At 42.3% G+C, this 15,390-nt stretch overlaps 1 protein-coding gene across 3 annotated transcripts in view; it reads left to right on the top strand.

The window, feature by feature from the left end:
* stk10 (serine/threonine kinase 10) overlaps nt 1–15,390 on the top strand; it is a 101,974-nt gene that overhangs the window by 19,798 nt on the left and 66,786 nt on the right. For 2 of the 3 annotated variants that reach the window (XM_080748466.1, XM_080748465.1), the window contains exons 2-3: nt 1,461–1,625; nt 15,142–15,190. In XM_080748466.1, the coding sequence (XP_080604592.1) occupies nt 1,461–1,625; nt 15,142–15,190 (214 nt within the window). Of the gene's footprint in view, nt 1–1,460; nt 1,626–14,356; nt 14,460–15,049; nt 15,191–15,390 lie in introns of those variants that run through there. The other variant, XM_080748467.1, reaches the window with a different exon arrangement.

Here is a 15,390-nt window from a genome sequence, read left to right as displayed (position 1 = left end):
TCTTCATATCATTACAATTATCTCTGCATGTGTTTGAGTAGCCTAACTGTGCATTCCTCTGTGTGCGCACACCACTTGATTATGACTGTTGACATGTGTATTAATATCGTGGACATATTTCACCAATACGTTCCATTTCCATAAACATTGTATGGCTGTGACCAGGGCATGGAGGCCATGAAGGCCATGGCTGCCGTTGCCCCTCAGTTTGGCCTTGTGCCCCTCAAACCAATGGCATGACTTGAGGCCACAGTGGCCTTAATGCCCCAGCCGACTGTACCACTTTCTCCTCTGTCTCTTTCTTGTCAATATGTAGACGGTAGACATCGGTGTCTCTTTCTTGTCATGTAGATTGCAGTGCACTGCAGATTAGGTTATCATCCCTAACCCTTAAATTCAACAAATTCTTTCATTGGACTAAAATCGTGTTTTATTTGATGGCCTTCCTGCCCTAGCATTTGGCTTTTGTGCCCTCCAAAAATGGACAACCCCAAAGGCCAAGTGGCCTTGCCCCTAAAATGACGAAATTCCTGGCCTGGCTGTGACTATAGTTTTTGTATGATTTCAAGCACCTTTGTTTGTCTACCAACTACCGAGACACTTACATAGAAAATGAACTCATCGTAGAAGATTGCATTCAGTTTCATTATGCTCACTCACTGTCTGTCTGACCTCGACTGCCATCCGATCGTCTGAATCTGATAACGTTTCTCACATAATTCATCTATTCATATGAAGTGGGGGCTGAGTACTTTTGCCAGCCAGAGTTTCCACCCTAGCTGACACCAACCCCAGACCACAAAAGCCAACCCTGTGATCTCTGCTCAGTGTGAACATTGTTATCTGCACTGTGCGTGCATGTCCAGCATACTCATGCTCTTTGCAGAAGAGAATCTTATGCCCTGTGGACTGCAGTATTAAGACCATAATTATGCTATTGGACATTCAAATCTAGCTTTAGCCAGAGCAAATGGATTTGCAGAGTAATAGACAAGCAGTTGATGTAGCTTTGGAATCTCAGTCATTACTACTGATGTCTGATTTCAGACTACCTGATTGCACCTACTTATATTACATAAGGGAAACACAATTAACTTTGAATTCCCGGTTTTGGGCATGTCGCAGGCAAAAACGTTAAAAAGTAAAAAAAAAGTGGTAAAGCCTAATGTACGCAGAAAATAACAGATTTTCAAGTAAAACGCTGATGTCATTGTAGCTTGAAAATCGGTTTGTTTGAGCAAGAGGCTGTGGTGTGTAGAATATAAATTAGGCCAATTAAACCAAAAAAGGCCATATTTGGCATCATCGCATTGCTTCTCCACTCCAGTAACCTGAAATGTTAAACTGCTGTCAAATGATAGACCAGGGCAACATTTTGACCATATTGAAAAGGTGAAACATTATAAACATCCCATAATAACACATTTTAATGTAGTTTTACTTTTTGTCTATTTTTTCAGGCTAGGAACAAGGAGACGGATGCCCTGGCCGCGGCCAAAGTGATCGAGACTAAATGTGAGGAGGAACTGGAGGATTACATCGTGGAAATCGACATCCTGGCTAAATGTGACCACCACTACATCGTCAAGCTGCTCGACGCGTTCTATCACGACAACAAACTCTGGGTAAGAAAAACAGCCTTTCAAACTACCCCAAAGTTCTCGCACTTTCACCACCCATTCCTTCTATGAAGTAGATCATTTTCCTCTTCTCTTTATAACCCTGGCATCCCTATGTTGGGCATGTCATTTTAGGTGAACTCACTGACATTTGTTTTTTTAATGCCTTGCATTGAGAGGCACTGATTTGGTTTCTGGTGGGAGTGCCTCAGAAGTTGAATTGACCCCTGGGTTGGTGTTGAAGTGTCTTCTTTGAGCAAGACACTGAACCTTACATCATTTCCTCCACCTTCAGCGTGAGACTAGATGAATGTAATGGTTAAAGTCCTACTATTTGTCACATACATGCCGCACTCGGGAATCTGTAGTGGTGATCTAACACAGTAGTTGTCAACCTTTTCAGCCCGCGACCCCCCCAAAATAATCATATTTTAACTGGGGACCCCCCCCCCCACCCTGACAAGCACTAAGAGTTGAGGCATTACATTTTGTATAACACGGTTCTATTGCGAAAATAGCAGATCTACATGCTCACAACGCCTCGCACCGCGAGGCGTTGAGAGCGTGTTTTTCACATGCGCGGCTATTTTCACAATTTCTGCCTCTAATATTTGACAATTTGGCCAATGTTTAATTTGTCATTTCAGAGGTATTAAAAAGTGCTTAAATTGTCACTTTAGAAATGTGCTATACACTTAAACGTTATGTTGGTTTGTTTACTGTTGTGTGAGGAAATGGTGTTGCACATTAAGTTAATCATCTGGGGACCCCCCCAAAACAATTTGGGGAGCCCCCTGGGGGTCCCGACCCACAGGTTGAGAACCAGTGATCTAACCCTTGATGCTGGGTGCCAAGCAGGGAGGAACCCCCGTCCTCCCTGTCTCAGGGCGGACGTTCTTCTAACCACAAGGCCACTGTGCTGGTGTAATGCACATTGTAAAACGCTTTACAGTAGATAAAGGCGTTATATAAAGGCACCATTTATTCATTCATCAATCAATTGTTTCTGCTTTAATCGGGGAGAGCGAGCGCAACTGGTGAGCTACTGGCCTGATCTGACCTGTGTTGACCCCGAGGTTTCATTTCCTCTTCCTCATGTATGCCAGGGTAGTTTTGCTTCTCCCTGCAGGGCTCTCACTGCGTTCACCCTTAAGTTCTTTCTAACATACTCTATAATCTACCCGTCCACTGCACGCATCTTGCCAAGACAAATAATTGTGACCCTATGAATCATTCCCTGGTCCATGAAATTGAATATCTGAGGACTCACAAAGCAATCTAAGAGCTAAAGATAGCCGTTTCTGTTCCTCTGACCCTATAGCACGTTGCATGTTATTATAAACTTTAAAGGAATTTGAAATCACTAATTTTAGGCTAAATTGAATTATGTCTTGTCTTATTTATGATGACCTTTTGGAGTCTATAAACGGAGATGGAGCAACGTCGAGTCCAGTCCGGTCAGATGCCAAGTGCGTGACTTGAAGTGAAACGTATTGCGTTGTGGGGAAGTTGGGATTTCTCAAAGCATGAAATGGAGGAGGCTAGGGATGGGTCGATAAGTGATATTATCGTTTATCATGATAAAAAAACACTCACGATAATCGTATCGTGGAGATTTCATTTATCGTGATATCGTCCTCCGTCATGCACTGGGATCAATTCACCTTTTATTTGCCGAGCTGCATATCCGGTACCACATAAACCCTCTATAATTCGTAAAAGGTGCTTATAATATATACGTACTTGATACATCTTTTTTTTCACTCTCTACCAATTCTCTTTGCCAAAAAATAGCAGATCTACAAGCTCACAGTCACAACGCGTCGTGTTGCGACGCGTTGTGAGGTTGTAGATCTGCTATTTTATGGCAAATGTTCCACACGAGGATAATGGATTTTGATTATCGCGGTAATATCGTAAATCGCGATTTATTTTGTCACAAAAATCGTGATATGACATTTTCATATCGTCCCATCCCTAGAGGAGGCACCGTGACACTCATTTTATGTCTTAAGTTTTACAACAACAACATGGGGCAATTACTTGTTTATGTGGCGTGAAGCTTTAAAAGACCAATGTTCAACTTGTTTGTCCAGCTTCAGCCAGGGGTGGTGGAAAAATACTTTATTTTGGGGCCGATAGGAACATTGATTGCTGAAAGTACTACTGTATTTTAAATTATTGTCAATGAAGAATGTCTGATTGTGGTATGATCATTTAGCTCATATTAAAGGGTTATTTCACTTATCGTCTAATCAGGCTTTTGTGAACTCCCCCTGGACAGATTTTAAGTTGCCTGAAATTAGATATTTGATCGGACATACCCCCTTCCTATACAAACCCATTGTAACTTCAAACTCCATTTTAACCACGATAGATTCATCAAATATGCCCGTCATTTTTTCTTTTGACTCCTGACGCCCTCCTAATACGTGTTTTTTTGTTGACTCCTGGCGCCCTCCTAATACTTGTTTTTTCGATAATGTTTTTTACTGAATTGAAATTTTTCTCATTTTCCCCCAAAATGATTAAAAATAAATGAAAAAAAGTTATTGAAAAAACACAGCCAGCTCACGTATTAGGAGAGCATCAGGAGTCACCAGAAAAAAGAACAGGTGTTTTTCATCATTCTATCATGGTTAAAATGGAGTTTGAAGTTACAATGGGTTTGTATAGGAAGGGGTGAATCAAATATCTAAATACTGAATCAAGCAACTTAAAATCTCTCCAGGGTGCTCACTGACAAAAGCCTGATTAGACGATTAAAATGAAAGTGAAATATCCCTTTAAGTGCGCAGCCAGTGTGCACTTTGAATGGTGAAATGGAACAGCCTTCAGTGCAGCTCGACTAACGAAACGCAACCCTGCTTTCTTTACGTGCCTCCATGTGCATATTGGACTCATCGTGTACACATGTGTATGCAGTGCACACACGCAGCTGTGCGTCACAGCCCCAGAAGAACTAGTTAGGGGTGAGCGATTCATAGCTGGAATTCCTGAGCGTAGAAGGTTTGCATTGTGAGACTGTGTCAGCTTGTGGTGTTTAGTTAGAGGTCTGAACACTGTGCAAAACCGCCTACCTACAGCATTCTGACCACACGTTTCCTGTATGTGTACAGGCTCAGCTTTCTCTCTATGATCTCGCTCACGGGCCCTTGAATATATACATTATACATAATAATTATGTATAATGTATATTTAAAAATGTTATGATTTTTGGATTTCACTTGAAATGAGTACTATAGGCTATGCTACACACGGTCAGTCTGTCTGCAAGATCATTCTGCCCCTCATTTTGCCAAAAATGTCATGTGACTAGAAATAGTTGATAGGTTTTAATGTTGAACACACATTTTCTTTTAAATTTTCCGGCAGGAGGTTTTGCGCTTTGGCCATCATATACTATGATATGACCCCCCCCACCCCCTGCCGGTTCTGAGACCACCATTGCGACACACACATGCACTCCCAACTCACATTTATACACTTTATATATATTCTGACGATATTTTCAGAACGACCACAAACACTTCCTCTTTTGGATAGGAGTTTAGGGTGCTTTTTGCTGCAATACAGCAGAATGGACGGAGGCGTTTGACCATAAAACCCACTTTTTCTACAAACGCAGCGTATAGGATGACAAAACGTTGGAACAGGCTATACTTATTGTACAGTAACACACACGGTAATCACGGTCGTATCTCTACCGCCGTGACAGAATACAGAGAGTGAAGTCTCAGAGGTTGGTCGGGTTCAGAACTTCGACACGCCTTTGCCCTTTCAGTCAGAAAGGTGGGTGGACAGGGCAGAGGGTGGCAAGGCACGCCGCATTCCAGCGCCCACCCACCCCTCTCTCTGCTTCCCGGGCACGGACGGTGAAATGGATGGATGGAAGACAGAGTGAGAGAGAGAGCGAGAGAGAAGGGCTGTTTGTACTTCGTTTAGGAACAGGGACATGCAGAGAATGTTAGAGAGGCAGGGGCTGAAATTTCTAAAGTTCAGGAGAGTTTGGACAAGGCAATTCTCTTGAAGGTATGGTATGAAAAGAGGAGATTTCTTTCACCATAGTAAAAACTGCATTCATGGTCTGGAGAGGGCACTTTCTACAGACGGATAAAAGGGCAGGGGCTCAAGCCCCCGTTTGATGTCTATGTGTGCACATGCCTTTTTAGGAACAATCTGGTGTGGAAGCCAGTAAGCCAGCCAGCCAACCAGGCCCACAGTGTGAGAAACATGGGGCCTTTATCTCAGCCACCACACTGCTGACATTAGCACACTGACAAGAACCAACAGAGAGAGACATACAGTATAGTGTGAGGCAATGCGGATAAAGAAAGACAGCCGTATAAGCAAATAATCGCTGGATTCTTTACGGCTGTACTGTGATTAAAATGCAGATGAGATGGTGCATCTGGGGGGCACGGTGGTGCGGTCGGCAGTGCTGTCGCCTCACAGCTAGAAGGTCCTGGGTTCGATTCCCACCGGGTAGTGCTGTGTGCGCTGGGGGGCGTGTTCCCTCCTCCGCGTCATTGGTGCCCACACCCTGGGTGGGGTTGGCAAAAGGGCCTTTCTGTGTGGAGTTTGCATGTTCTCCCTGTGTCTCCTAGGATAGGTACCCTCACAAAAAAACATGCAGTAATCCTTATCTCTATACTGCCTCCCCCTGGCCAGCCGGGGCGCCTGATGAAGGGGAAAGGAACTGGTTGGAATAACGTGTTCCTTCCAACTTCCAGTGTCCAACCGGGGCAACTTGGACTCCTCATGCATAGAAGGAAGCATGAGGTCAGTCCGTTGTGTCCCCACGTTGGCAGAGGTAGTGTAGCATCCAGGATTACATTGGATAATTGACATCGGGTGAAAAATGGGGTACAAAATCGTGGGTTTAAAAAAACTAGACCAGGTCAACCTGGTTGTGCCAGACCCCCTGTCTGTCATCATCATTTATGACATCATGCCTTTTGTAGGCATGTCATCATCATGTCATCATCATATATACCCTTTATATAGAAAACCCGGACAGACCGACATTTGCCTATGTAGGCCTACCCATTTCATGGGTCTGGCAAAAAAAGTGCATCTGCATTTCTGTCAGGAACACTTATCTGTCAGGAACACTTATCGGCATAGGCTCACAAAAGGAGTTTGCGTTGATGTTTAGTGCAGACAGCCCAACATCGAACGATGACGCATGAAGGGCGTCATCGTTCCGCCTACCTAAAGGACACGCTACAAAAACATCATATCACCTCTCAGAAAGGTGATATAATGTCATAAGCATTTTGCCTCTTATCTCTGAGTTGAATCATGTGCTTGTGTTCTGGCAGCTCTCTGCCTGCCTGGATGTGTTGTTGTTGTTCTTGGATATCACTCCGTGAACAAACACAGTAGTCCTGTTGGAATCGCTCAGTCAAAAGTGATATTTCTTTGGTTAAAATGAAGGTTTTGTCTTAAAAGGTTAATCGCTAGATGCGCTCATTTGGTGCACTGGTAAAGTGTCTGCCCACCATTGCAGAGGTTGTGGGTTTGAATCCACTGCGTCTAGTGTACAAATAGTATTTTGCGTCATCGGGCGCTCATCCCGTCATCGGACGTACAGCATGGAATGTGATGTGTATGTACATTCTGCTCACATCAAATTTCAACAATCTCATTTTCTGGAGCTAGCAACTCCTAGTCATTATTTATCTGATTCTCTGCTTAGTGGCTTATAACTAGTTACGGTTACAGTCTAGAGTGCACTTTGCACATTTGATGGGATTGTAACTAGTAAGACGCCTGAGGGCGACCGTACTAGTTACAATCCCATCCCTGATGTGGACATCAGGGATGTGGACATCAGGGATCTCCATATATGGGCATGAAAGGGATTTATTCCCCTGGCATCACAGGGATCTCCATATCTCCATATATGGCCATAAAAGGGATTTGTTCCCCCTGGCATCACAGGGATCTCTCTAACAGGGCATCATTAATATTGATGACTTCGTGGAACTCCATATTTGGGCATAAAAGGGATTGTGTTAGTGTGACATCACAGTGAAGCCAGAGCGTGATGTCAGAGTGGCAAACCCATTATGGTAGAGTGGTTCCCCTGACATCACAGTGACATCAGAGCATGATGACAATGACATCATGATGACACATTTTTACGGTCTATGGGTTTGCTCATACACCGTCTACACGCGGACAAGCTGTGATGTTTCTCATGGTAAACTATTACTTTGTGTAATCCACTTCAGATTTATTTCTTCATGTGAAATGCACTTCAGACATGAATACGAAGCGATTAAAGGTCACTGTGGAGGTTCGATTCCAAAGGGCTTATGAATAAAATATTCACGTGCCTAAGCCAAATTCCTCGCAGGAACCTCGCCTCTTTCTGGTTCTGATTTTGTAAACGCGGCATGAGTCCGCAAGGGTACACGCGTGCTCGTCTGCCTCCTTGTCTGGGTGTCTGTGTGTGTATAATTAGAATGTGTGTATAATTTGTACCCCAGGATCTATATAACTCTTTCTTTAAGTGGCCGTGTCTTGACAAGCAGGGAGCAGAGTTTGTGAATTCTCTCCGGAAAGGAAAGGAATGCTGCTGTTATGAGCTGTTAGACAGAGAAAGACAGATACGCAGAAAGAAATGGACAGGCGACAGAGCAGACAAAGACATGATACATGGGAGATACAGACACAGATATGTCTGGCTGAATGCGGGAAGGAGAGATATCGTCCGTTAAACAATGGATGATGAGGCTAAACAATTATCCACCGTGATCTCCAATCTTTTCGTCCAAAACCCTCCATTGTAGCTCTTTTAATCTCTTCTCTTCAGTTAACTTTGATCTCTTTGTGTCCATTTTTTACATTCTTGTGCCTGAGTTCCCCTTAATCTTGGTATATATCTGGGTGTCCCCTCCAGGAATGGCATACAAGTCAGTATGTCAAATGTAATAATGCTTACATGGGGTCGGCGAAAATAACCGATCTGCAAGCTGCACAACACATCGCATTATGGCGCTTGTGAGCTGTAGAATGGCTATAAATCAGATTGAAGAACACATTCATTCATCATTACTCCACACTGAAAATGTAACAGTGCATAGATGTGAACAAGACAAGTGAACAGTTAATATATGACTTTCTGCTACTCTGATGGAGGAATCCTTTTCTTAGTGTTTGGGGGTGGCAGGTTTGAAGGAAGCAGGTATTTCTGTTTCGAGCAGAGTTCTGCTCTCTGAATTCCTAAGAAAATGGGGTAGGAAATGACGGTCCTTGTGCCCGAGAGGTCTTCCCAGGCGAATGATGTACTGTATGCACTGTGTGAAAGTAACTTTTTGTGAGTGCATACGTGCATTTGTGTCATTGAAAGTCACAGTGCAAGAAGGTGCATGGTAACAAATTATAATTAACGTGTTGATTCATTGATATACAGTATATAATAAATTAAAATAATTATATAAACATAATCTTGATTATTTGATTAACCCTACATAAGCAAGATTTAAGTTTGTTTTAAATGGTTCTAAATATCAGTTTCAATATATATTTTCAGTTAATTGCCCAGCCCTACTGCTGCTTACGTGCAGATAGTATGTGTCACAGAAAGTGCATGTTGCGAGTGAACGTGCATGTAAACGTATGCATTCCTGTCTGTGCACGTATCCATACCTACTCAGCTTATACTGAGAACGCTTTGCGTGTTGCACGACCAGTCGGACAGCATCTCTCACCACAGCCGCTCCACTCCATTCTGACGTCATCCGGACAATTTCAGGAATTCCTCCACGCCGGTGAAGAAACTTACAGTATGCTGGAAACACTGCTGCCAAACGCATATTAGATTAGTTTCTAGGTTGGCTTAGTATAATGGGTGGTGCAAGCAATTGAGTTCTTTCTATGTGTTGAGAAAAGGAAAGTGTGTGTCATAACATGGATGTAGGTGGTTGAATGTGGATGTCAGTGTCACTGATGACCACAAATCACAGGAGTTTAGCTAAAAATGCCCACTTTGATCAAAACACATTTTGATTGCGTCTCCTCGGAGGTGAGCCATCTAGATTCTAGAAGATCTGTCTGTGTGTGTGTCTGGGGCTAAACTGAAAACTGTCTTATGGCGGCAGTTATTTTTTGATATTGTGAATATTATAAAAAATCACACCCAGTGTGAGGTGAGCGGTGCCTTTTTAGTCCCACGAAGTGTGGGACGGACATGCATACTGTACATAACGTACATACACACATACTGTACGTACATACTGTACGTACATACTGTACATACATACATACATCCATACATACATACATACATAGCCAGATGTACAGTAGGACCTAAATAAAATGTTTAGTTCTATACAGGAAATCAGTGGACCTTTCCCACATATGATTGAGATGATTGACGTCATAGTAGTCTATAGACATCCAATACTCACGTGGAAGTCATGCCTTTATTAAACCCGGTTTCTATTTTCCACCCATAGTCCCACCCAGGGCAGGTAAAGAAAACATTTTATGAAAGTAAAAAATCACACCCTTGTGTGAAGTGAGTGGTGCCTTTTTATGAGTCATTTCATTGAGCGTCCCGCGAAGCTTGACCAATGAGCCAAGTGTGGACAGACAGACAAAGTCAGATGTAGGAGTGGTTAGCACTGCTCAAAAACACAAATTAACTGTACACAAATTAAATCCATGACAAATTACACACACAGTGCAATCCCTACCCTAATGTTATTTGGTTCAATTTCTCTACACTCCGATGTAGTCTTGAACGTTTATTTATTTCAAGAACCCCCAGTTTGGTACATTAATCCCCCATCACTCTGAGACTAGAGTGTAAAAAAAATCAAAATTGGATGGGTCCATTCGGTTCCATTTTTGCACTCTGCAAGGGTCCATTTGTTCGTGGAACCCTGTGAAACCTCCCTCAACGACCCATTGGTGTCCGCCGACCTTGCCTTGAGAACCGCCGAAGACGTCAGACGGCCACGTTGTCGATAATGTCTCATCTAATCTCGCCTCGAATCTGTCTCTGATGCTCTTATCATCACTGAGAGATTATCATGTCAGATGTCAGCTGTAAAAGAACGAGTCGTATCCTAGGACACGTACTGTGTAACATAATAGTCATTCGTGTCTACAAAACCTCACAAGAGCCCAGTGTTTTCACTGTGGGCTGTCTGCATGCCTCTTAGTGTGTGCAGGTACATTTCTTTTTGCATACATCTCTGTTTACTCAGTGCATGCCTTACTACTTTGTCTCACATGAGTGACACATGATTGTCCTGTGTGTGTGTGTGTTAGGGATGGGACGATATGAACATTTCATATCACGATTATTGTGACAAAAGAAATCGCGATTTACAATATTATCACGATATTATCACAATATTATCCCCAACATCCATTATCCTGGGGCTTAACATTTGGCAAAAAATAGCAGATCTACAAGCTCACAACGCGTCGCAACGCGTCGCAACGCGCCGCGTTGTGAGCGTGTAGATCGGCTATTTCTTTGGTAAAGACATTTGATAGTGAAAAAAAGACTGTATCAAGTACGTTTATTGTAAGTACCTTTTACCAATTATAGAGGGTTTAAGTGGTACCGGATATGCAGCTCGACAAATAAAAGGTGCATTGATCCCAGTGCATGACGGAGGACGATATCACGATAAATTAATTCTCCACAATACGATTATCGTGAGTGTTCTTTTCTCACGATAAACGATAATATTGTGTATCGTGTATCGTCACATCCCTAGCGTGTGTGCGTGCACCTTTTTGTCTGGGGACTGAAACTCTGCACTCAACAGGTCCAATGCCTGCCTGATACTTGGACAGTGCTGTCATAGCAGTCAGACTGTAATGGATGGTTTGGATTAGTTGCTCTATTATGGCAACGCTACAGGACCTGTGTGTGTGTGTGTGTGTGTGTGTGTGTGTGTGTGTGTGTGTGTGTGTGTGGACTGTGCATGTGCGTGTGCGTGTGTGTGTGTGTGTTTCTTAGATGATTACACAAGTATGAGATCACCCAGCAGGTATGCTGTGTGAGCCGCTTGTGGTCAGTGCTCAGTGACTTGTCATCTGAAGGCCAATTAAAACAATGCTAGAATTTGTTCGAGCGTATACACACATGGGACATAATGCATATACAACCTGATATACACACAGTGTACGCACACACACGCACGCACGCCACGCGCGCACACACACACACACACACACACACACACACACACACACACACACACACACACACACACACACACACACACACACACACACACACACACACACACACACACACACACACACTGAGGTTTAGGTTGCACCATCCTGAGGCTGTGATTATGAAATCCTAACGTCTTCCCTGTATTTTGCTTGGCTGAACATAAACTTGCTTGACACAATTTAACGGATCATTGCACGGATCATGCACCGCTTGTGTGCGCGCCGTTCACAGCTTAAAAAAAAACTAAACAAATGTAAACAAACATGGCTGCCATGTAATGTTTGAAAGATGGGGTTGGTCTGGCGGTCAAACATGGATTTTCGCGATTGCGATCATGCCTAGTAGATAGTAGGATAGGCCTGTCACAATTATTACATAATCGTCTAATCGTAATTATTTGACTTAATCACACTTATTTTGTCATAATCGTCATAATCGTTTCCATGTTGAAAAATGTTCATATATTTTCAATCATTTAAAAAAAGTAGTGGAAATAGCAGATCTACAAGCTCACAACGTGTCGCGATGCAATGTCGCAATTAATGTTCTTTTTTAAGTATAAAGTTGTCAAATATGTAAGTAATGTCTTTATTATATTTAGGTTATGTGTCATATCTGCCATGTGCAACTTCAATGCCTACAAGCCAAACAGGAATGTAATTGTCAATGACGGTCGGAAACACAATTAAATCGTTAATCGCAATTATTCGAGTGACAATTAATCGTCATGTAAAATGTCATAATCGTGACAGCCCTAGCCCCAACTCGGGAAACTCGGGCCGTGGCGGCCTCTAACAACGGGAATAACTCGGGGTAGAGCAGTTGGGCGGACTATGTAAGGAGAGGAAATGAAAAGTAAATTGTTGGAAGTTGCTCTTGGCCAGGCGAATACCTTTTTAGGGAGGTTTTTCTTGTTGTGCTGCACAGGATGAGCGTGGGACTGGGACTGCAGGCCGTCTGACAAACACTCTGTTAATATACAGTATGCATCACTCTGACCCCGGCACTCCACTTGTTTTCACTACCCACACAATTCCTCTACTCCCTTGTGTGTGTGTTGTGTGTGTGTGTGTGTGTGTGTGTGTGTGTGTGTGTGTGTGTGTGTGTGTGTGTGTGTGTGTGTGTGTGTGTGTGTGTGTGTGTGTGTGTGTGTGTGTGTGTGTGTGTGTGTGTGTGTGTGTGTGTGTACACAAGTATAGTAGAATTTGAGAAACACACTTCACACTGTGAGGACAATTTTACTGCTTTACAGATCAATCTAAAAGAAATGTAATATTGTGTAAAGGTATTTTCATTTGAAACTTTCATGTTCTAGATACATTGCACATGCAGTGAATTATTCCAAACCTTTTTTGTTAATATTTTGTTTTTTTTATGGCATACAGCATCATAAATATCAAAAGTGAAATTTCAAAATATTACAATATTACCACTCAAAACAAGGATTTATAATAGAGAAATGGAAGTTTGCGCAGTCAGTTATGTGGGGTGCTAGGGCATCTGCAATGCTTTTAAACAATATTCTAATTATTTGAGATTGATCTGTGTATTATAAAGAAAAATATTCAGGTTGATGTTATTGGTTAGGATGAGGTATTTGATTTTGAACCAGAAATAGCAGATCTACAGTACAAGCTCACAAAATGAGCATGTACAGTAGATAGGCTATTTTCATCTAGCGTTGGGGTTAAAAAAGGGACCCCAATTGAAACAAACCCAAAAGCTATCTTGTGGTCTTTATCCTTTTAGTTGACCTTGTATCAGTGAACTGTCGTGTGTGTGTGTGTGTGTGTGTGTGTGTGTGTGTGTGTGTGTGTGTGTGTGTGTGTGTGTGTGTGTGTGTGTGTGTGTGTGTGTGTGTGTGTGTGTGCGTGTGCGTGTGCGCACATGCATACAAGCACGTGTTTATTCTTGTGTCATACACTCTTGGTGTGTGTTGTACACATTGACTACAGGTGTGGAGGAAACATTTCACTAAACCAGAATGCAGTTTTCGTTTATTTGGCAAGCGATGACTTGAACTGCAGTTCACTAATAGCTTTTGGATTCAGTTACTTGTTTTTTTTTCTTTCTTTTTGTTTAGTTCTGTCAGTTATAGACTTCAGCCTTCATAATATATGTACATAATCAGTCTTGTATTCACTGGTATAGCCTGCAAGTTCAGTATATCCATTTGTATTGTGTATTCATCATGCATTTATTCATTGGTGATAGATTGTACATTTATACATAGTTTCTTTTGACAGAATGAAGGCATGCTAGCTCATTCAGACCCAGTGCAGAGGTCTATGTCTAGCTTCTATCTTTATTCTTATTTATCTTATCTGTACCTCTCCTGTGTTGCTGTTTTGACACTTGTTATCGGGCATCATTCAAGGTTTATCTGTTTCAAATAAAACGGTTTAAAAAAAACATGAACTATAACATCAGCAACGTAATCACACTGCACTTGATAGCATCTTATCATTCTCAGAGTGTAGGGGTTTTAATGCAAATGTCGGTAGAGGTTAAGAGTCCTTCCTTTCCCTGTCTCTCAGCCCCGACTGTTGTTGACGCAAAATCATGTATATTAATGATACTATTCTATTATGGAAGGTTGATCTCTCCTTTCCTTTTTCACTAGTGTTAACCCATTTAGGCCTAGAATTGTTGAATGCTTTAACCAGTGATACCAGATATACAAGCTCACAGCGCGGCACCGAGTGCCGCGCTGCGAGCTTGTAGATCTGCGTTTTTTTTTAAGTCGTAAATGTGTACAAATCTTTGAATATATGTATTTTCAAAGCGAACGTTTGTAACTAAATTTTGCTTCTGGGTGGTCCCTGGAACTAGATATTTTGAAATGGGGGTCCGTGGCCAAATACATATCATATTGGGGGTCCTTCACATGAAAATGTTTGAGAACCACTGACATAGTAGTCTCGCAAGAACAGACTAACTGAGCTCCAGTTAAGTGAAAATGACCTTTTCTTTGACGATGGCTTGCCAGATTGCTGACATAGAATCAAAGGTTTTTCAAAAAATCTTAGAAGGATTCAAAAGACACTTATAGAATCGGGTCAAAATTCGAATTTTCACGATTTTTCATAAATAGCAGATCTACAAGCTCGCAGCGCGGCACTCGGTGCCCGGCTGTGAGCTTGTAGATCTGCTATTTTTCAATAGTTAAAGCATAAAATAATGATACACAATAATGTGTACCCGTTCTGAAAAGGTTACGTTTCTTGCCGTGACAATCAAGACTGTCACGACAAGTATTCATCACGCTGGGTCGACCTGAACCTCACCCTTTCTTTCTTCCTGCAGATCATGATTGAGTTCTGCCCCGGAGGTGCCGTGGATGCCACCATGCTAGGTACGTCTCTCTTCTCCACCCCTTCTGCCCTGAGTGTCCTCACTACACAGTGAAAAGCCCTTTGTAACCCTGAGAATGCACACAAATGTGTCCCAATCTCCCCAGGAGCCAGTCATTGCAATTTTTTTCATTTTCATTTTTTCATTTCATTTGAAAGCTGGGGATCATAGCTACAAAATGATATATTGGTTGTGGAGATT

This window comes from Nannobrachium achirus, assembly GCF_963921795.1.
Source record: "Nannobrachium achirus genome assembly, chromosome: 19".
Classification (NCBI taxonomy): domain Eukaryota; kingdom Metazoa; phylum Chordata; class Actinopteri; order Myctophiformes; family Myctophidae; genus Nannobrachium; species Nannobrachium achirus.
This window is presented reverse-complemented; position numbering and strand designations above follow the sequence as displayed.